The following is a 22,153-nucleotide window of genomic DNA, read 5'->3' on the forward strand; positions in this document are numbered from 1 at the left end:
TTCATGCACTGACATAGAGACTACTAGAATTGTACTAGAAAGGAAAATGGCTGGATTGCAGGAGGGTGGGGATATTAGAAGAGTCACTTGGAAGCAATGATGCCCCTTGCACTGAGAAGCGACTGTTGAAAGAAACCCCATAGGACGATGTATGCTGAGAAACCCGAAGTGCCATGGAGCTAGGTTGCTGGCATACCGACTCCTTTGAGTGGTCTTTCTGTGTAACAGTTAGTTGCCTACAGTTCTGCCACTGTAAATAACTTTGTCACCTGGAAACAAACTCCAGGTTAAACATCTGGATTCCAGTGCATTTATCACTCCTTTTCTTGATTACTACAGAGCCTTGGATAGGAATGAAAGGGATGTTAAGTTCCTGAAGCTCTGCTAGGCAGAACTACAGTCACAACAGCAGAACAAACACATTTCATCCCTAAAATGGCAAGCACAGATCAGTGGCGTTTCATTAAGATATGTAGGAAAGACCTGAAATAACTAAGGCAGGAAAAGTTTAGTGCTGTTTTCCTTTTCATTTGCCAGATGTTCGGAAACTACAGTGAATATTTATTCTCCTAGCTCTGAGGTGCAGCCTGTCTGGCGAGGTGTGAGTCTGACCCTCAGAAACTGCTGCAAAATGCTTGGGGGGAGTGTGTCCTTCCTACAGAGGTATGCACACCTCTCAGAGACATGCAGAGCAGTAATAAAGGAGCTACTGAAATTGGACCTTAAGGAACTGGAGCCAGGCTATCAAAACAGCATAAAGCCTCCTAATTTGGTGGCACTATTAGTGTCAGCAAACTGACTGTACCTAACCTCTCCTTTTATTCCATGCTTTACTATGGAAGTATATGCCTTACGGCATGGAACCAGTGTCTAAGATACTGCCTATCACTGGATAGGTAAGCCCTAAATTTAACTAAGTAATGCAATGGAGCAACTTTTCCTGAGTCAGTGAGTGAGTGGCAGATCCAGGGGCTTATGGAAGCAAGTAGAGTTCTGCTTTAACCACCACAACTAGTCTTAACACAGTTAGATTTCTTCACTCCAAATGAAACTCATCTTCTGGTCTGAGGATCAGCTATTTGGCCATTTCTAAGCAGCTCTGCTAACTGCCTGGAAAGTATTTCCCTTGCAAATGGCAGAATTCTCCCTGCACTGCCTTCCAGACCCTGCTGAGCTGCTGAGTCCAACCCTGTGTGTTACCTACAGCCCTACATGCGGACATGGGGATATGACTATTGACTCTGCAGATCAGCTTGCCCACACATTCAAAGCGGAGATGCACCTGCTGATATGGATACATATATTAAGGCAGCTAGGCCCTCCATTGAAGAGGTTTGGAAGGAAATTAATGCTCAGACTCCTCCAACTTTCATGCAGAAGAAGCAGAAAATAGTTTCTGCAAAGCTCCCTTCCATCAGCTGACAGAGAGAGTATGAAAGTCCACTGTGCTTCCCAGCCTGTCCACAACTCCAGGCTCAGCCGATGCTGAGAAGAGCCAGACTATATTCTCCACTGCTTGGTTCTAAGATACGTTTGCTGCCTTAGAGGATTCCAAACTATAAGCACAAACCATCCCTCTTGAAACATGGTATCATTTCCAGGAGAGATACTGAGGCTGAAAAGGTCATTCCCATCTACAGTTCAGCTGAAGATGAGCAAGGTGCATCTCATAAAGCAATCAGAAAGACAGAAAAAATAGCCTCCTCCTGACTACTAACAGCTAAAAAGTATATGTGTTTCCAGGCATTGGTAACAGGTTGGTATATCCATGCAACTGAGGGTGCCCCCATAGGCATTGTGAATCCTCCATAATGCCTATCTCCAGGCTAGCAGCCAGGGGAGCACACTACCAACACAGGGTTGCTGGCAACCCTGGAGTTGCTGGAAGGTATGTTCCCCATGTAGCTGAGGGGCAGGGACAGCATCAGGCGCCCTGGGTCAAAGGAGGGATGTTTACAGCCATGCTGCTGATTGGCATTTCAGGCCTCTAATACCAAATTTTCATTTATGCCTGCTTTGTACTCAAGGTCAAGATTCAGGTTCTGGCCAATAAGTCAGTCTGGAATAATATTACCAAGTCAGTGAAGCAACACTGCATTTGAATGCTGCAGGTCCTCATTTTACAGAATCAGGGTCTTCTGCAGTACACTGAGAACCATGATGTTAGCTCTGGTTGTCCGATTCCATCACCATCCCAGCTAGTCACACTTCATTGACTTGGCCTTCCTCCAGTTACTCTGCTGAACTAGAGGCAACTAGTTTGCAAGCTACAAAACAGTAAGTTCCAATTGGATATAAGGAAAAGATTCCTCACCATGACCACAATGCAACCCTAGGACATGAACCCCAAGAGGACAGGCATCTCCATCCTTTGAGTTGTCAAAACTCAGTCAGACAAGGCCCTGAGCAGCCAGATGTAGCTTTGAAGCCAGCCCTGGTTTGAACAGGGGGTTGGACTACAGCCCTCCAGAGATCCCTTCTGTTCAATGAGTCTATGTTGACATTAAAACATTTTTTCAGAAAACACCTGCAGGAAAAAAAACTCTTTCTAGTTTAAAAGATCAGGAATGCTCTATTCCTTATTTCCTTGGCCTGGACTCTGGGGAGGAGATAAATAGACCAGAAATTCATATTGCAGTACACTTTTTAATGTACTTTGATGCTTCTAGGACTCCTTCCTACACGGAGGCTAGGTTCGAAGCTGGCACGGGGCTGTTTTATATTTCCACTTTGCCAACCTTGGAAATCCCCTGCATGCAGAAAGATTTTTCAAGTTGTTTAAATGCTCTTATGTTCTCAGACTGTATGTGGGAATTCAGTGCTGAGTGTTCTGGTGAGGTCTTGCAGAGGTCCGCAGTCTTACCTTCACATCTGTGGCTGGTCTCACTCTGCTTGTGCCCTGCAGGGCATTTGCACTCATAAGAACCCACTGTGTTGATGCAATTGCCACCTTGACACAGGCCAGGAATGGCTTGACATTCATCCACATCTGCGGGAAAAAGAACAAAGACATCAGAAAGTACAGCCGTTGCAACAGAAGAAGGTTCAGCTGGAGCATGGTAAAACATAGGTGTTTGAGAAAGAAGCAACTTTGCTCTAAGTAAGTGAATTTCCATTTCTTAACACAATTACCCTACAGGCAGGTGGATTTACATCTCCTAAAGAAATTATCCACCATATTACAGTGGGTATTAGGTCAGAGGAAATAGAATCAAATGCTAAATTTGTACTTGAAGCATCTACTTTTATTCAAACAATTTCCAAATGTTTCCTTTGGAAACTTAACTGAGGGCAGCACATTCCCCTGAAATAGTTTGACCTCATGGAACGTATCCAGTTGAAAACGTTTCTACGTGCTGTCAGCTGCAAGACAAACAAACCAATGGTGAACCATAGAAACCAGGGCACAGGTGGTAAAACTGGAGCATGTTGTCTGTGGCACAAACAGGACTCACCCTTGCATCATTCTCTTGATGAAAGGGATCAAACTTTGCCCCTACAGCAATAAGGAAGAAAGTGTCATTTCTAGATGCTTTTATCTTGGCACTGTCTATAGAACAATTTTTATCACTTGTGATGACTATTCTTGAAGTGGCCATCACATGTGATACCCAGTGTCGATGGTGATGCTCCAGGATGTATGACTAGGGACTTAGCAAAGTCTACATGGAGAACTGTTCTCTGTGTTGGGGATCTTGGCACTCATCCATCACTCACCCTTTCAGGATGGGTGTCAGGATGGGTAAGGGAATATCCTTTCATGGCATTTACCTTGACAGGCTCCGGTACGAATGTTGGGAATGAAACCTCGGCGGCAGGGGTGAGGTTGGGCAGGGCACATCTCACATGGGTGACCCCAGGCCCGTCCAATTGTGGCACAACACATAGTCTTGGTGCAGACGATCCCACTTAGTTGGCCCTGGCACATCTGGTTATTTACTTGGCTAAAGCAGGGACCAGTACGATAGTCTGAGGGAGAACAAAAATATCCACAGGTTAGGACACAACACAAACTTAAGGTTTTTTGTCTAACCTCCCAAAGTGCCTATTCCCTTCTCTTCTACCAGAACAACATCAAACCCGTAGCACAGCCATTCAAGTGCAGTGTCAATTAGTTCTGAGGAAAAAAAAAAAACCCTGCAACCATGGGAAATACAAAATTTTAAGACTAAACTGTAGTCAAGTGCTGAAGGTGGGGGCCTTCTTTCTGTCATGTGTTTCATGTGGTCGTCTAGGAGCTCTCTAAGACATATCCTTCTGGTCTCTCTCAGGCTCAGTCCATGAGCTACAGTCATCTTATGGCTTGAATCAATGCCTTTAAGTGCTCACCATAGGATGAACCCCAAAGATGAAAAGTCAGGCAAAAGGGAGATTTCAGGGATGCAAATTCGTCTATGCTGTGCAATTTTTCAGGCCAGTGAAGCTATCAAGATTCATACTGGTTAAGGGCAAAAGTACATTTGGAGATGATGTGGTAAAAGTCTCTCATGGACAGCTTTAGGACCTGGAAATCCATGTCACATAAACATATAGGCAAGATCAGTATAGTATTTCAGTCAAGGAGCTCCTTTCCTCCCCATCTGAAGAAACTCCAATGCCGCATTGTCACAGTCAACAAATGCAAGCCGTGTATCTGTAAGTCACCCAAAGTTACAAAAGAGAACATGTTTCAAGATGTTGGTTTCCTTGCTGCATGCCTGCACTGGATTGGAATATAAATTAGCCATATAAGCAGTTAGTCGGTAAACTCTCTACATCACCAAGGTAAATGTTAGTACGAGGTACTAGGTACAACTTTTGCAGTCCTCTCACCCAGCTTCAGGTATATAAAGATTAGATATATCAATCAAGGTGCTCCTAGTTCTGAGGGGTGGACTTTCAGTTGGTGTTCACTCCACCAGCGTAGACAATTATCTCGGGACACAAGAATATCTGGCTCGGCAGGCCAATCTTCCTGTGTTGACAGAGAGCCTCAGTGACTAACCTACAGTACACAAAAGCTGGAATGATCTTAGCTCCCACACACTCTGCAGTAAAAGATATATGGGGTTCATAGTCATATGCTGTAGAAGCAGGATTCACAACTGTTAGCCAAGTGCCATAAGGAATTATGGCACTTAGAGTAGCTTTGTTCATTAATTTAACTGGCTGGCCTGTCAAGTGAGCAAGGGATTTAGGCTGTTACCTTCCTATGACACTGAGATGAATATACATACTACCATCTGTCATGGGTCAAGGGCCAAAGAGAATTGGGAGGAGAGAAAAAGCTGTTTGGGTGACCTCAAGACTGAATTCAGTGCTTTGTAGTGTATTGAGATTCTGACAGTGACCATCACTTTAATTTCTTCCTTTTCTCACTCTGTCTTTCTTTCATGCTATAGAGAACAAAGTTCTGCTAGGAATATCCCCTCAAGTTATTGACAAGGCAGCAAATTGGAGACATTCTAGAAGTTGGAGAGACATCTTGATGTCAGACTACTGCTACTTGGCTTCCAGAGTAAGGGAGTCCTAGATCTCAACCACAAAACCTTCTGGGAGAGAATTCCCAAACCTTCCTTCCCTATGATGTCTACTGCAAATGACGTTGGCAAAGGGATTTCTGTTCTCTCTAATAATCTTTATAAAGGCAGCCCTCAGTGATAACACATTTCGTTGTCATTCATACCTTCTGGTCAACTCTTAAAGGTCCCTTGGCAATTATAACTAGATCTTTAAAACCCAGATGCTGGAGAAACAACTAGCCTGTTTCCCTTTGCCACCAAGGAGGGTCCTACTCCTGAGAAAGGGAGAAAGACAGAGAGCGAGAGAAAGAAAGAAAGAAAAAAGGAAGGAAGGAAGAAAGAAGGAAGGAAGGGACGGAGGGAGGGAGGAAGGAAGGAAGTGTTTGAGGGGCTTGTTTGCACTAAGGAATGTGGTTTTGCCACTGCCTGGGCTCTAATGACCCTTGAATGGGGATATTAGAACAGCAAGCATTTCTCAAGAAAAAAATTCTTAAACTATTCCTTCTACTGGAAACACTTTATTGTATGCAAGTGTCTGATTTTTTGCTGTAAAATGGACCTTCAACCAGACCAGAAAAATTCCACGTTAACCATCTAAAGAAGTTACATGTTGGTCAATCAAGCTGTTATTTCAGATAGTCTCACTGAGATTTCTGAAACTGTTTATGGGATTTTGACATTGGAGAGCCCATTAATTGACTGTGAGCCCTAATCCCTGCAACAGTACCTGGATTAGCTCACAGCCGTCTTAGCAGTGAGAAACTTAGATTTGATATGTGAGGCAATTAAAAAATTTGTGTAGAAAGTAGTCATCACTAAGTAGTGAGCCAAGGGCAGTCTGAGACTCAAATCTACTTATAAATAGTTCTATTTAACATTTTCTGAAATGTCTTAGTGTAATATATGCACTGAACAAAGCAAAGTTCAGATTTCGTGATCCAGTTTTTTGCATGCAGTTCCCTTCTTAAATCCTAACACACATATGAAAAGAGCAAAAAGCAAGGAAAAACATCAGATAAAAGGTTTGAGACAGGAAGCTTTTCTTCATTGGGTATGTTTGTGGGGCAGCCACATTGGCAGACCTACACTTGGGTGCAATCATGACAGAATGCCTTTATTCTGCACTGTAAAAGATCATCTGGAAATGCTGGTAATCAGTGCAGGCTTAGGACTGAGAATGCCTCTGCTGATGTGTCTTCCTCACTCCCACTGCTTGTCCTGAGTAAAACCTGTGTGAGGTACATTTGTGCTATAATCCTCCCGCCTGACAATAGGTTAAGCATAAGCTACATGGAAACCATATAGTGAATTTTCCTCTACCTCTGGGAAAAAATCAATTAGCACAATAATTGCTTACTTCCAGCCTAATATTCTCTTGTCTTTGTATTTCTTGAACAGCTGGAAGCACTGTCATACTTAGAAACTAATACTGATAAAAAAGTCAAAAGGAGTTTAGTCTGTGGATGTCACTGAGAAGGAAACACCAAGAGGGGGTTAGGGAAAAAAGAACAAAGATTTTTAAGTTTCTTTGGCATAAAGGTGACATGATCTCATAAAAATGCCTTTGTTTGAAAATCAGATAGGAAATATGTACTGTGTTTGCAATGATGAATTTTCAAATAATCATAAAGGTTGGTTTTGACCCAAATTTTAACAAGTTACCAAAGCACATGGTCCTCATTAATGTCCCCTGACATGCCAAGTTTAAGGGTTTAGTTTGTTCTAATTTATTCCAAGAGAAGAGATCAACAAATTTTGAATTTTTTTTTATCCATTGTCTTTTTTATGAAACTGAAAGACTCTTACTCATAATTTTCAACCTTGAGAAAAAGACCAAGGAGAGGCATCACCAGACAGATGAACAATTCTGAACACAGAACAATTTAAAACTTACAAGCAATCAGAATCAAAGAACTATGCCTGAAATTTCTTTGTGAGCCTGTATCAATGGACAAATCAACTCAGTAACAAAAAAAAGGAAAACAGATTGCAGTATATTATTAATAAATAAATAAATAAAAAGAGAGCATCATCCCACCTCTGTGTAAACCACAGTTTGCCTGTGTCTTAAGGGCTGTATGTAGTTCTAGCCTCCATCTCAGAAAGCAGCTATCAAAACTGGAAAAGGATCAGAAAAGGGCAACAAGGATGATCAAAGGTGTGAGGAATGACTGTACTGGCTAACACTACTTGATCTGGAAAAGAGACAACTGGAGCAAGACTTGATAGCAGGACACAAAATCATGGGTGGCCTGGGGAGCAGCAGCATATTCACATGCAGTGCAAGTATCAGGAGGCATCACAAGAAGATAAGAAGTGGTGCTGATTCAAAATAAATTAAGTATGTGTTTCTTTAGACAACACGTACATTAAGGGGAATTCTTCCAACAGAGGTTGTGAACGGTCAAAAATTTTAAGTTATAGATGCTTGGAGCGCAGGACAATCTTATGGAGAAGCACTATATAGGATTGCCCAGGTCTTATATTGTTCCCCAGTCATTGGTTTATGGGCGCTTTCAGAGGCTGAATAGATCTTTGTCCTGCCCTTCACTGTAAAGTGTAAATAACTTGTTGAATGCTGCTTATACCGCATGACATTAGTCTTGTGATAGTTTGTTTTTAAAAACAAATATGTGTAAGAAGAAAAAAATTTTGATTGTAATTGTTCCAAAGGCTACTTTCCATTTCATGTTGGCCCTGAGAGCACACTGTGTCCCTGCAGCCAGCTCAAGTCAGAACAGACTGACTTTGGTTGCAGCTGAAAGCAGCTGCTGAAATGCTCTCTAATGGCCACAGTCAAGCAGGGCTGTATTACTAAACACACTGTGCTGTGGCTTTTAACGTGACTCGGGGAAAGCTCTGAGTCTTTGAAACTATCTGCAGGTCCACAAAAAATCATGGTTGAGCTTTGAGGCATAAACTCATCTCAGGCAAGAGCCCCAAATCCATCTTCCTATTACTTTGTAAGCAATCTGAACAGTCTGGACCGTTATATTTTAGATTTGGTTTTCATTTGGCATTATGTTGCAGCATCTTTGCAGATGGAGCTGCTATGACAGAAGGATTATGGCTTAGGTGGGCTGCAGCTCTGTTTTAAGTGTGTCAGAGCCTATGTGCTTACAATGAAATATCATACATTTTTTTGAGCTATTCTGAAGTCTTGTTAACCTCAGGGCAATGCAGAAACAACTAATAAACAGGGCCTGCCTTACTGCTTTTCTAGTCAAAAAAAGCATGGAGAAAAATATGTGTCTGATGTCATTGTGGTTTGAATCTACAAAGGGCTCTGATTCAGTTATAAAGTCAGAGCACATAAACGTATAACTCAAAATACAACCATGGCAGCCCTGTAGAGAGAAAAGGGATAAACTTACACCTCCCATGTCATCTTGCTGAGGCCTGGTTGAATGTGCTGCAGCAAGAATTCCTTGAGATTGATAATGAAAGAGCCATAGTAATGAGAACATCTCATTTTAAACAAATAATTGAATAAAATAGATTTTCATATTTAGATTAGTTCTTCTGAGGGAACGAAGCCAAGAAAGTTGCAGCCTGGCATCCAGAAAGCCTGGCAGCATTCTAGCTCCCATCTGATGTTAATTTTAATGGGTCAAATTATTAAATCATTAATGAGGCATCAATGAACTTTATTAAAGAAATAGGCACATTTAGGCAATGTCTAAGGTTCTGATATGATCTGGGGAGAGGATTCCATCTTCCACGACCCCTGTCTCAGGTAGTTGTTCTGCCAAAGTTTGGTCTTTGCAGCTACATTTCTTAGAAAAGCAGAGCAGAGGTGCCTTTCTTATTGAAAGCTGGGTAATTTCTTCCTATCTCCTCTTTAAAGTTCGCTTGGCCTTATAATAAAACTTATGTGGTAGAACATGGGTAAACTCCACCTTTCCATCTGCCAGCAAAGTTTTTATCAAAGGGGCTGCAAGAAATTCCAGATTAGGCTTTATTTTGGGAAGAAAAACTTCAGTGAGGATCTTTATGCCCCTACAGAAGATGTTTTTAACACAGCAGGATTTTAACACACATGCATGTCTAGTCCTTTGCTAATCACTTGTAGATGCAGAAAACAATACGCAAAGGCACTGCTAGACTTAAACTCTCTCAGAAAGCTTTGCAAGCACTTATCATAGGACAGCCATGAACTTCCCTCCGAGCATTTATCATAATCCTCATCAATGCACTGACCCCATTTTTCTTTCTCGCCCCATTAACCTCAAAAGTAGGCTGTGCTCAGCACACTTGGTCTGCAGGCTTCCTATTGCTGTAGTTAGATTAGTTTACCACTCACATCCACTTGTCTTGAGCAGTCAGAGGAGTAAGAGTCCTTAAACTGCAAAATGTGCAAAGGAACTAGAGTTGAAGCATGGAGTGTTTGTATTAGCCATCAGAAATCTAACTCCTTGCCATGTTCTTTGGTCTCAAACTCTTGCTCCCTGACCCCACTGAGACAGCTAGTATGATTTTAAAGAACCACCTAACCAGAACTGCAGCTTTTTGTACATGCCACAGAGTCAGGTTGGGGCTATACTGTGTTTCTTCTACATAACCTTGCAGCCAACGTAGGCCCCAGATGTGTTCAGAAAAGGAAGTGTAATAGGAATAGACATCATTCCTGATTTCCATGTTTGGCTGGTTGTCATGGAGACCTTTAGGAACCCTGACAGCTAATGAATGGCCATTCCTGACAACTGAAAGCTGCAGACCTTTGGGGAGTTAATGAGTGGGATCCATGCCATTGCACATGCTCTTACATTGAGTCGTGCTATTCTGCTTGCAAACAGCTTCCTGAAAATATCACTTTAGAGTTTTTTAACTTTCTTAATCAGTGTGTCTAGGACATATGTGTCTAGGAACACTTCACAGTTGCTGTGTGCTGTACAGACTCTTGTTGTACATGTAGCACTGTCTGACATTTCAGTGCAGGAAGTGGGTTGGAGTACTTCTGGCTCTGCTGAGCTAGTACACAAAACCTTAGTGCTCCCCCACTTCCAGCACCTGGGGCTCTATGCCATTCAGGGCTCTTGCCCTGGCTTTGCCTGTGATATTTAACCCAAGTTCATTGCCAGCGTGTGTCTCACCTCCTACAAGAGGCAATAAAGAATAACAAATTACTCTTTGCCAACCATGGCTATAATTTATGCCAGAAATGCAACTTCATCTGATTAAAATGAATAATCCATATCAAACTATTTAAAATGACTACTCTGAAGATTTCAAATACTCATGTAGGATAGCTGGAAGCTGGAATAGCTTCTCTATTGCTCAGTTTCCGCAATTCTAAATGAAGAAAATGGAAATGTACTGTATAAAGTGTTTCCTTTGGATATGCAGCATCACCAAAACTAGTTATTTTGGAGGCAAATGTTAATTTCAGCAACTAACTCTGATTTCAAAGAATTACAGAACAGTTGAGTTTGGAAGGGGCCTTTAGAGACCATCTAGTCTAACCCCCTGCTCAAACAGGGTCACCCAGAGCACATTGCACAGGATCATGTTCAAACGGGTTTTGAATATCTCCAAGGAAGGAGACTCCACTACCTCGCTGGGCAACCTGTTCCAGTGCTCTGTCACCCTCACAGTCAAGAAGTTTTTCCTCATGGTCAGATGGAACTTCCTGTATTCCAGTTTGTACCTGTTGCCTCTTGTCCTGTCACTGGACGAGTGAAAAGAGTCTGAAAAGAGTCTGGCCTCATGCTCTTTACACCCTCCCTTCAGATATTAAAATACATTGATAAGATCCCCCCTCAGTCTTCTCTTCTCCAGGCTAAACAGGCCCAGCTCTCTCAGCCTTTCCTCACATGAGAGATGCTCCAGTCCCCTCATCATCTTTGTAGCCCTTTGCTGGACTAACTCCAGTAGTGCCATGTCTCTCTTGGACTGGGGAGCCCAGAAGTGGACACAGTACTGCAGGTGAGGCCTCAGCAGGGCTGAGTAGAGGGGGAGGATCACCTCCCTCGACCTGCTGGCAACACTCTTCCTAGTGCACCCCAGCATACCATTGGCCTTGGCCACAAGGGCACATTGCTGGCTCCTGTGTGTGTTAGCTTGTTATCCACCAGAGCTCCTCCACAGAGCTGCTTTCCGGCAGGTCAGCCCCCAGCCTGTACTGGCACAGGGGGTTATTCCTCCCTAGGGGCAGCACCCTGCGCTTGCCCTTTGTTGAACTTGAGGAGGTTCCTCTCTGCCCATCTCTCCAGCCTGTCGAGGGCCCTCTGAATGGCAGCACAGCCTTCTGGTGTGTCAGCCACTTCTCCCAGTCTAGTTTAGTATTCTCAGCAAACTTGCTGAGGGTGCACTCTGTCCCTTCCTCCAGGTCATCGATGAATACATTGAACAAGACTGGACCCAGGACTGACCCCTGGGGGACACCGCTAGCTACACACCTCCAACTAGACTTTGTGGCACTGATCACCACCCTCTGAGCTCGGCCATCCAGCCACTTCTCAATCCACCTCACCGCCCACTCATCCAACCCACACTTCCTCCGTTTACCTACAAGGATGTGATGGGAGACAGTGTTGGAAGCCTTGCTGAAGGCCAGGGAGACCACATCCACTGCTCTGCCCTCATCTACCCAGCCAGTCGTTCCCTCCCAGAAGGCTATCCGATTGGTCCAGCATGATTTCCCTTTGGTGATTCCACACTGACTACTCCTGATCACCTTCTTGTCCTCCACCTGCTTAGAGAGGACCTTCAGGAGGAGCTGTTGCATCAGCTTTCCAAGGAAGGAGGGGAGGCTGACAGGCCTGTCGTTCCCTGGCTCCTCCTTCTTGCCCTTTTGGAAGGCTGGAGTGACACTGGCTTTCTTCCAGGCCTCAGGCACCTCTCCTGATCTCCAGGACCTTTCCAAGGTGATGGGGAGGGGCCTAGCAATAACATCTGCCAGCTCCCTCAGCACTCGTGGGTGCATCCCATCGGGGCCCGTGGATTTGTGGATGACAAGTTTGGACAAATGATCTCTAACCTGATCCTCCTCCACCAAGGCAGAGTCTTCCTTTCTCCAGACTTTCTCCCTGCTCTTCAGGGCCCGGTATTCCTGAGGGCTGGTCTTGGCAGTAAAGACTGAGGTAAAGAAGGCATTCAGTATCTCTGCCTTTTCTGTAACTTTTGTCACTGGGGCCCCTGCTCCATTCAGCAAGAGGCCCTCATTTCTTCTAGTCTTCCTTTTGTTTTTGATGTATTTATAGAAGCTCTTCTTGTTGTCCTTGACATGCCTCTCCAGATTAAACCCTAGATGGGCCTCAGCCTTCCTCCTCGCATCCCTGCACACTCAAACAACATCCCTATATTACTCCCAGGTTACTTGTCCCTGCTTCCACATTCTGTGGACTTCCTTCTTCTGTTGGAGTTTTGCCAGAAGGTTCATCCAAGCAGGTCTCCTGCCTCCTTTGTTTGACTTCTTGTTCATTGGGATGGACCATTCTTGAGCTTTGATTTATTTTAAGGAAATTCCAAACTGTACACTTGCACAAACAAGGGCAAACTTTGAGGAAAAGGGTATTTTGGATAAGTAATTTTTAAAGGAAAATATTTTGTTTGAAAATTTTCACAAGAAAAAGGACAATTTTCACCACTGCCATAACATTTGTCTAACCAGCAAGGTCTCACCAAATAAATTAATGCTTGTAATAGGAATTCAAAAGCAGAAGCAAACAAACACACTATTTCCATTGCTATTTAAAACCACAGTTCTAGAAACATGAATATACCTGACCCCAGTCATGTAAGCAGTTCTGCACATTCCAAGCTAATAGGAACTTCAATTGATTGAAGAGCTCTCCTGCATACTTTCATTCTATCTTTCAGATTATCCTTTCTTTGGCCCTATTTGTCTGGAATCCCCTTGCAAGGCAGGCCATGGGCCAAGTAAATTCTTTCTATATAAAATAAATAAATACAGCAGCAAGGAAGAAGAGGTTTTCTTTGCTGAAAAACACATTTCTTTCTCATAATAAACAATGCTTTTGCTGAAGGCTTTTTCTTAAAGCAATATTGACAAATGCTGCTTGTAAGTCATCCCTGGGGAGTTGCAGACCTCACCACGATGAGGTCACTGCAACACATGCCCCAGGCTTTGGCAGAGTTCTGCACTGCTTTCTGAAAGCTCCAGCATGAGTTCAGAGGAACAGAAAAAGCAGATATCAAGCCTGATATCTATTTTCCTATTGTCAGTGCATGATTTTCCATCAGTGGGATGCTTGCTCCCCAGGCCAGGAGAGCACAGCCTTGCAGTTCTTTCTGTCTGTAACTTTCTGAGGTCTTGGAGCAGACAGCAGTCACAGACATACAGCCAGTCAACAGAGCTCTGAAAGTAAGCAAGTACTAATGCAACAAAGGCAAGACACTAATCTGGCAGATCCCTCTGCAAACTTCTATCCAAAAGACTCCTACACAACTGCAGCTACCTATAATGAGGATGTTCTGTGGACAGTTCCTAGGAAAGACTAGCAATGCCCTTAGAAACCTGTCAGGAGAGCTGATAATTTGCAGAAGTCATGCTGACAGAAGCAATTCATTTTCCACTTATACAAGGAACGTTAACAGATATGTATGGAAAAGCGCACGGGGAACAGCATCCAAAAACTGCAGCCAAACAACAAATTGATATGTGCCAATACAAGTCCACCAAAAGCCCTGCAATTGTTCCTATTGTACTAAATGTGAGTACAGAGGTTTTGGAACTAAGATCATAGGTCTCTGCACATAATGCAGCTCTAAATATCTGTTAAGCCTCTCTAGCCATGTAGATTTGTGACTCCTATTGGGGGAGGGGAGTTGGTAGATGAAGGGAGAACAACATGAGGGTCTCTGTAAAGAACTCCCTTCTCATGGAATACTTTCTCCACCTAGTCATTTCCTTACCTCATACAAACACAGCCGCATTCCTTATGTTTAACTGTTTGGACATTTACAGAAAGGAAAAAGCTGTCTGAGGCAGTTTATAAGGCCAGACATTCCAACTGCTGCAAAAACACATTCAAAGGAAATAGTAAAGAGATTTTTTTTTTAAGTTTTCCTGTCCTATTTTTACAGTTTCCTGTCAAAGTCTTAGCCGAATGAAACCTGAGATGGAGCTGTACACGCAGCCCTCCTCCAAGGGCTCTCCAGTCCAGCAACATCTCAGGCACAAAATGCACACAGCAACACAGGACCGGCACTTGCATCATAGAAATATCTGGGAGAGCTGGAGCAGGGATTGGCACTGCCAAGCTGTGTTCTCAGCTCTGGCGGAGACCATGGGTTCAGAATGCTGCCAGCTGGTGAATTATCACGTCTCGCTTCCTGGACAGTTACTGCACATATGGAGGTGATAGGGGTGGTATAAGTGTTTGATAGCCCCAGACACTTCCTCAAGTTGCCCCAGGTGGAAGTCTTGAGCCTCACAGACTGCTTTGACAGGGATCAGGGCTATGGGCAGGCTCCTGCATAGCAGGGGAAAGAGCATATGAGGAGAGTGGCTGGGCTGGGCTATGACTGGATTAGGGTGGATTGCTACTGGATAGTTGGTAGAAGACGACAATCTTTTGCAGGACTGCATGGCTGAGTAAGGGCAGGAGAAATTTGTGTCTGCCCAGAGGAAAGCAATTTGGGGTAGAGTGTTTTTGAACTTTGCCTACCTTCTCTCTGGGACAGAGCTACGAGCAGTGGGAAGGCTGTTACTGAGGGAGGGATTCCAATTTGATTGGCTTTACAGGTTTTGTCTTACTGTTGTAATGTTACTGTACTTCAGCTGCAGTCACCAGTGTGTTGCTCCATTCCACAAAGGTTTTATATTTTAAAGGCGGCAATGCTATGCACGGCCTGTGCTAGAGAGGGCAAGGTGATCTTTGGAGAGGCTTGTTCACAGCTAATATATCTTGAAACAGAAGGAAAAAAGTTCTCAGGAATGATCGAACCAACACACAGCACTAGCTGCTTCTCAGACTCAGTTGATGGAAGTGGAAACATTGCATCTTCCTTAGTAACTTCTCATGGCACTACATGGCAGGCTTTATATTTTCTCTGCATTCAGTGGGGAGAGTATCTTTTGGACATATTGCAAAAAACATGCAGAATGAGGGAACCCTAACAGTTTTATTGAAGCTGGCAAAAAATGAGTTCTCAGAGTTCAGCTCACTGAAATAGGAATCAGTAGCCATCCTGTGTATGGACTAACAGATCAACTGAAAATCTCTCCCAGGCTAGTAATGCTTTACAACCCTCAATGGCTGCTCACAGAGTGGAAGAAGCTCAGTGATTTGTATGGAAAGGCAGTTCAACATCCTGGACCACCATATCAACGTCTCTCCCGATGAAGCACTGAAGGTATAACAGAATATATATTGGCTCTGTTTTTGAATGCCTAATATGGGTTGCTTATCTTGTGAAGAAACAAAATAAGCTGTTGAAATATACTCAGCCCTGTTACTTGCAAATCACTGTTTCCAGTATGCTAAAGTCAGTTCTGAGTTTTACTTCCTCAATGCTTGTGAAGTTTTAGAGGCAAACGTTGCTGGATTACTCTATGTGAAGCCTATTTACTGCTCTGTAAACCATTCAAATTGCAGAAGCGTAATCCTGCCCAATTGCTTTGTCACTGAGGCAGGGTCTGATTTAGGGCTTCTTCTTCTGATCATTCAAATGCAGCTGAGAAGGATTTAGGCTAATTTTTTCTGAATACATTCTTCTGACCTGAGCCAAATGACAGGATAGGGAAGTAAGTCAGAAATCCATTCATACGGGATTGGCAAGCTGTCTTATAAGTAGACCTTTATACCTTCTCTTAGAAGAAGACCCAATAGTTATTACAGGTGGGAAGTGGTGATGAACTTGGGTCCAGTTCAACCTGATCATCTTGTGCTCACATCTCATCCCATATACAGGAAGTATTTGGCCTTCCTGCAGAGGTTCCTGGACTTCACTCTAGTTACCTGAGCTCTTGAGGAACAGTACAGCCCACTGATGCAGTTCCCAGACTCAAACAAGGCATTTGGGCCCTGCTTGGCTAGACAGACATGGAGCTGCTATGCCACTGTGAGCTAAGTGCTAATCCACAGAACTGCGCAAGGGTCTTGAGTAGATAGGGCCAAGCAATGCCTCTCATGGCAATCTGCGTTCCTCCTCTTTCCTCTTCATGGGTTTGCAGAGAACACAGATTTAATGCACATGTGCACATCCTTGGGTTGATCTCATTGTACCAGAACTGCAGCCATCCATGGGAGCTGAGGCTCTACATCCAAATATATATGTGACTGTGGATTGTTGCATTGCACTCCTTGCAGTCAGCTGGCAGGTAACTGCTTACAGTCTTTGCAGAAAGAGTCTCCAGATCTGAATGAAATATGAAACCTGGTATTTATCTTCATGCCACTTTTATCCCACAAGGACCATTTCAGATGTAGTGTTCTTAGAACAGTTGAGTGCTTGATGCAACCTCCTTGGGGGAGCCCTGGCTGCCTGGCACATTTGTTTCAGTGTGCTATGGGTTTAGATCCATCCCTCAGAGGCTGCTCTGATACGCATGGAATTAACCCTGTGAGAAACCAGGGCACCGTACAATCTTACCACCTTCTTCTCTAGGTGTTTTTTTCTTCCACGTGCACTGAGCAGCATGTTCAACAGCATCAAGATACTCTGTCACACATGGGCACCTCTTCTGTGGTAAGGATGAGAGTGAAAAAGCCATGTGTCACTGCATGCAGCAGTGATGAAGGCTCAGAAGATACAGCAATCACCTTCCCAAACCAGAGAAAGGCAGTCTCTGGTCTTTATCACTGCTATTCTCCATCTTTGATAATGCCCTGCCAACAGCAGGCAATAAGATGCCAGCTAAACAGACAGCTAGTCCCCAGCCTGCATTGTACCAGCCTCCTCTGCCCACTCAGTCACAGCTGATTCAAATGCACCTGTGTTTCTTAGAGGCAACGCAGATGCCTATAGACAAGATTGACTCGGGTGTCTTTGGAAGACCCTTATTGCTTATGCTCTTGCCAAAATTTACCTATTCCATATGAAACAAATGTGGTTAAGTGGTTTTGGAAAATTCTAGTCAAAACATTTCCGTCAGTTTTAAGGACAAATCTTTGGGAATGCTGTTCCTGTGAAGGTTTCTGGAGGAAATGATTAATTCTGATTTCAGACACTGGTTCATAGTGTGCAAAGTTAACTGGCCTCTGAATCACATGCTGAAAACAAAGTAGAAAACAAAGGTATTGAGTAGATGCACCTTAAGAGTGGTGCCCACCCTCTGGGAGGGGGAAAAGTAGTAAGTGATCATCTCAATAAAGATTTTACCATAATGCCCATGAGTGTGAAGCAAAATTATATATGCAGGATGTAGCTGCATCCCACCAGTGTTCCCAGCAGACTATAAACAGCTTTCTGCAGGGATCAGAGGGAAACATGGTTTCTCAGGATTCTAATTAGCTTATCAAATAAATCTATCTGCTGACAGAAAACAGCAAGGTGCAGTTGAGTACAGAGTTGTACTCCACTTACAGTGAAGTTTCTGCCAGTGCTTTCTGCATGAAGGCATGCAAGCTATAGCAGTAGATGTCAAAGCAATCTCTACTCATGTTTATTCAATTACAACATAAAGAAATGAGAGTTCATGCCATTGGAGACAGGCTAATTAGAAGGAATTATTTCACACATTTCAGCCTGAGTTTTGTTTTATGTCTTAATATCTGGATTAGCAGAGTTCTAGGAAAATCTCACTTCAAATTAAGATGAGAAGTCTCTTTGTAAGCGGAATGTTTTATTAAAAAAGCTCATTTGAGAACAAATCTTACTGATTGGTGGTAGTATTTCTTCTTAACATTTCTGATTGAAGTAATTTGAAACTGAACTTGGAATTAGCAAGAACAGTGGCTTTCCAGGAATCAGACAAACTTGTGACTCAGCCACATACTGTATTTACACCACCCAGTCAGATGTAAGTGGGCACAGTAGAAATTAGCCACAGTAGGCAATGGCTTACAGAGAGAACCTTTGGTTTTTTCTCCCCTCAAGAACTGAAAACTAAGAAATAAATAAGAATTCATGCAACACTGTAATAGTCTCTCAGCTCAGGGGATGCATGGGGAGGCCCAGACAAAGTGAATTTCATGTTCTGTCTCACATTCATACAGCTTATTGAACACTTCTCTGTCTGTGCCAGTGCCCCAAATTTTCCAGACTAATTGGGAGATGTCAGCAAAATAGAAGCACAAAGAGCTCCAAGGGGATCCACGGCAAAAGCTAAGGCTGCAGCCCAGTATAAATGAAAAAAGGTAGTGTCTCCTACCCCTTCAAAACAGGACCAAAGCAGAGGGCTCCACTTGTCCTACTAAAATCCACCCCAGTGCAGAGACACAAACAGAAGAAAAGGGCAACAGGTAGGTAACCTCTCCTCCCCTCTCTGAATCTTTCACCAGCTTCCCAGTGCTGGGTTCAAGTCTTTGCCCATTTCTTCGAAGGGATGCATGGACTCAGCTCTTGGCTCCTGAACAAAACTGATGTTATCAACAGCAGTAGCTGCATCCCAGTCCATGTTCCTGTGAGCTGTCCATTCATCTAGGATTGTTGCTGTGTGTCTTCCCACACCATCTGCCCTTTTAGAAGAGCAGCTGGATTGGGGTTGCTTCACAACATGTATGGACCTCAGCCATGACCATACACAATGTGGAGGAGTTATTTTTCCAAGCTGCAACATATCCCCACAACAAAATTCTGCTGGGCAACTCAGATTAATGACTTTGACATATAAATATACATGAATATATAAATATATATAAATACAAAGGCTGTGACTAAAAACTTTTTTGTGTTATCTTGGATATCATTGAGTTGTCAGTGAAGTATTTGCAGTCTGTATTTTGCTATTATGATATCTGTTATTGCATGCCTGTGCTCTGGAGGAGTTTCTAGCTAAAGATGTGAAATATGTACAGCTCTACTGATTTACTTTACTAAGAGCAGCATGTTTGGAAGTTCAGAACTATGATCTGAGCTATAAAGGAGTGGGTAAAGGGACCATGTTTACTGTTTGCTGCTTCCTGTTATGGCTTTTGCATGTACACACGGGGATCAAATACATCCCATGTGGCCACTTCTTTTCTTCTAAGCCTCCAAGTTAAACTTAAAATTTTAAAAAAACATTATGAAGAGGAAACAAAAAAGCTGAGACTAAGTCTCTCTGAATAACTCTTCTCAGGAGCAGGCCTTGAGGAGGCCTTATAAGCAGCAATAATGCAGTATTCTGCAACAGTCTCATCGTCTGGAAATCTGAGTGGATTAAAGTGCAGCTTATGCTGAGACACTCACTAGCATCCAACTGTATATTACAAGATAGTGCTTTGGGTTGCATATATTCTGTTTATATATGATATTGGGTGTCTGTAATTAGAAAAACTACAGCTGGAGGGAACCTCAAAGATCATTTTGAATTTCTCCTGCCCTTAGATAGGACTGACTCTACAAGAAGTAAACCTAACAGATGTTTGTGTAAGCTGTTCTTAAACACCTGCAGCTATGAGAAATCCACATCCTCGTTAAGGCAATTGTTCTAGTGCTTAAATATTTCAGAACAATGGAAATGAGTGGCAGTTAGATTGATAGAAATTAAATGGCATGAATACGCTTGGAAATTACAAGGATAGGAGGAAATGTTGTCCTATATATTGAAGATCTTTGATGAATGGATATAGCTTACCTAAACATTCTAATCTGGGGATCTGTATCAGTTTTACTCATTGTTAATGGAGATTTCTTCCAGGACTGGAATGATAGCAGTTATAAGGAACCCTGGGCTCACAAGGCCAAAATCTTTGGTTGGGAAAAAAAGAAAAAGACATCAAAACCCTTTCAAACTTTGAAGAATCTACAGATACAGACGCAAATATCTTATGGAGACCCAGAAGTCCTCCCTGAGTGCAGATCAAGAGCGATCCACATTATATATGTACATGCTAAAATATATATAAAATAAAACCTTTTTCTTGATATATGTAAATTAATAGAGATGTGAGAAGAAAACATGGGCAGATTATCAAGAGCTTTACAGTAAAAGGTACTGAGTAGCAGTATCTGTCCTTTTTCCCATGTACCATGTCTTATTTACTAAGGAACTGTGTGGCTCTTTCTTTCTGAAGCTGCCTGGGACCTGCTTTTGCCCATTCTGGTTATATTCCAAGGTCTTGATACCTTACAACGCTTTTGGAGAATCACTGGACATTTAGAACACAATCTCCTTTTTGGCAAGTATCACTGGGCCTACTCGAAAGACATACCTCGAAGTACTGACCAAGGTGCAGCCATGAGATATAACCAAGGCCCACACAAAGGCTCTCAGATACCCTCTTTGTCTATGTTTAACCCCTCTTGCCATAGCAATTTCTGAATATCAGCGTCCTGCTTCACTTTTTATCTCCACAGTTAGTGGCTGACAGTCTTTCTTGAGGTTTTATGTAAAAAAAAATTGGAGAAATAAGAAGCCCTTGACAACATCAGGGAATCATTGTAAGACATGAATTCTGTTTGGTGAGAAGCTGCTGATTTGAAAGCATTTTCACTTCTTCTCAAGCCAGTGACACTTATGTTTTTGGAGAGACAGCAGTCCTGCAGCAAAGATTAATGGAAGAACAAGAGCTACTTATTGACTTTTCCAGGGACATTGTCTATCTAGGACCTGCTGTGGCTGTAATCCTTCCTTCTTTTGACATGCTCGTGAGACTGTTTGCAGTGATAGGTCTTTGGTCTCCTGTGCTGGCTAATGAAAGGCCAGAACTCAGATACCGAACTACAACTTCAGCTTAGCTAGCAATCTTTACACACGGGCACAGTGCCTTCCAAGGCTCTTCATGGAGTCTGAGAAGGCGTTAGCCAGCAGAACAGGAGCAGTATTGAGTTTTACATTCCTCAGCCCAACAGCCATTATACAAAGAATGCCTGTGGATACAACAGCTATACACAACCTGTGCTGTTTCCGAAAGGAAGAATATGCAGTCTCTTGAGACACAATCCCACAGAGATCCTGGGCACAGAGAATTCACATCAGTGCAAACTGTGAAGCAGTGTGGGGTACAACAGTTTAACCCAGACCATGTCTCATATCTAAAGTCATCTGAAACCTTTGGTTCTCTGAGTAACCAGATTTAGCTGGTTCAGGGTGGCCAGTTTCAGATTACCAAATAAGCAGTTTTCCATGCAGGTTTTCTGTCTATCTCACTTATTTAGAAGCTAAGGAGGAGAAAAGATGGATAGAGACTGGAAACCGTCCGTAAGAGCAACAACAGAAATGCGTATTGCAGATCTCTAGACCAAACAATGAATGAGGAAGAAGTTCATTGACCCTAAATATTAGATTTTAGAGTCATTTCAGCTTTTTATCTAATTATTACTATTATTTAATGGAGACCAATTCTGTCATTAAAGATGCAGAAAGTGAAATTCTTTGTTACTGCTCTTAAAAAAGTCTTTCTCTCCTCTTTCCCCAGAAATGAGCAGATGGCTCAAACACAAATATGCTAATATTTTTTGGTCTGCCTGACACTGCAGTTTCTGGGTACTTGCTGTTTACCAAAATTACTTATAAATATTTTCAGTGATCCATCTGATGTTTAGCAATAGTCCTTGCTGTATCTGGCCTTGTGCTCAGTCACTAGAGTACTGCAGTGATT

General features: G+C 42.9%; 1 protein-coding gene across 1 annotated transcript in view; it reads right to left on the bottom strand.

Moving 5' to 3' along the window:
• The window catches only part of FBN3 (fibrillin 3), a 145,575-nt gene that overhangs the window by 72,325 nt on the left and 51,097 nt on the right, over nucleotides 1-22,153 (bottom strand). The window contains exons 7-8 of the mRNA XM_009683577.2: nucleotides 3,772-3,969; nucleotides 2,864-2,989 (exon numbers count right to left, since the gene is read on the bottom strand). Coding sequence (XP_009681872.1) covers nucleotides 2,864-2,989; nucleotides 3,772-3,969 — 324 coding nt within the window. The remainder of the gene's footprint in view (nucleotides 1-2,863; nucleotides 2,990-3,771; nucleotides 3,970-22,153) is intronic.

Source organism: Struthio camelus, chromosome 26 (assembly GCF_040807025.1).
Source record: "Struthio camelus isolate bStrCam1 chromosome 26, bStrCam1.hap1, whole genome shotgun sequence".
Lineage (NCBI taxonomy): Eukaryota > Metazoa > Chordata > Aves > Struthioniformes > Struthionidae > Struthio > Struthio camelus.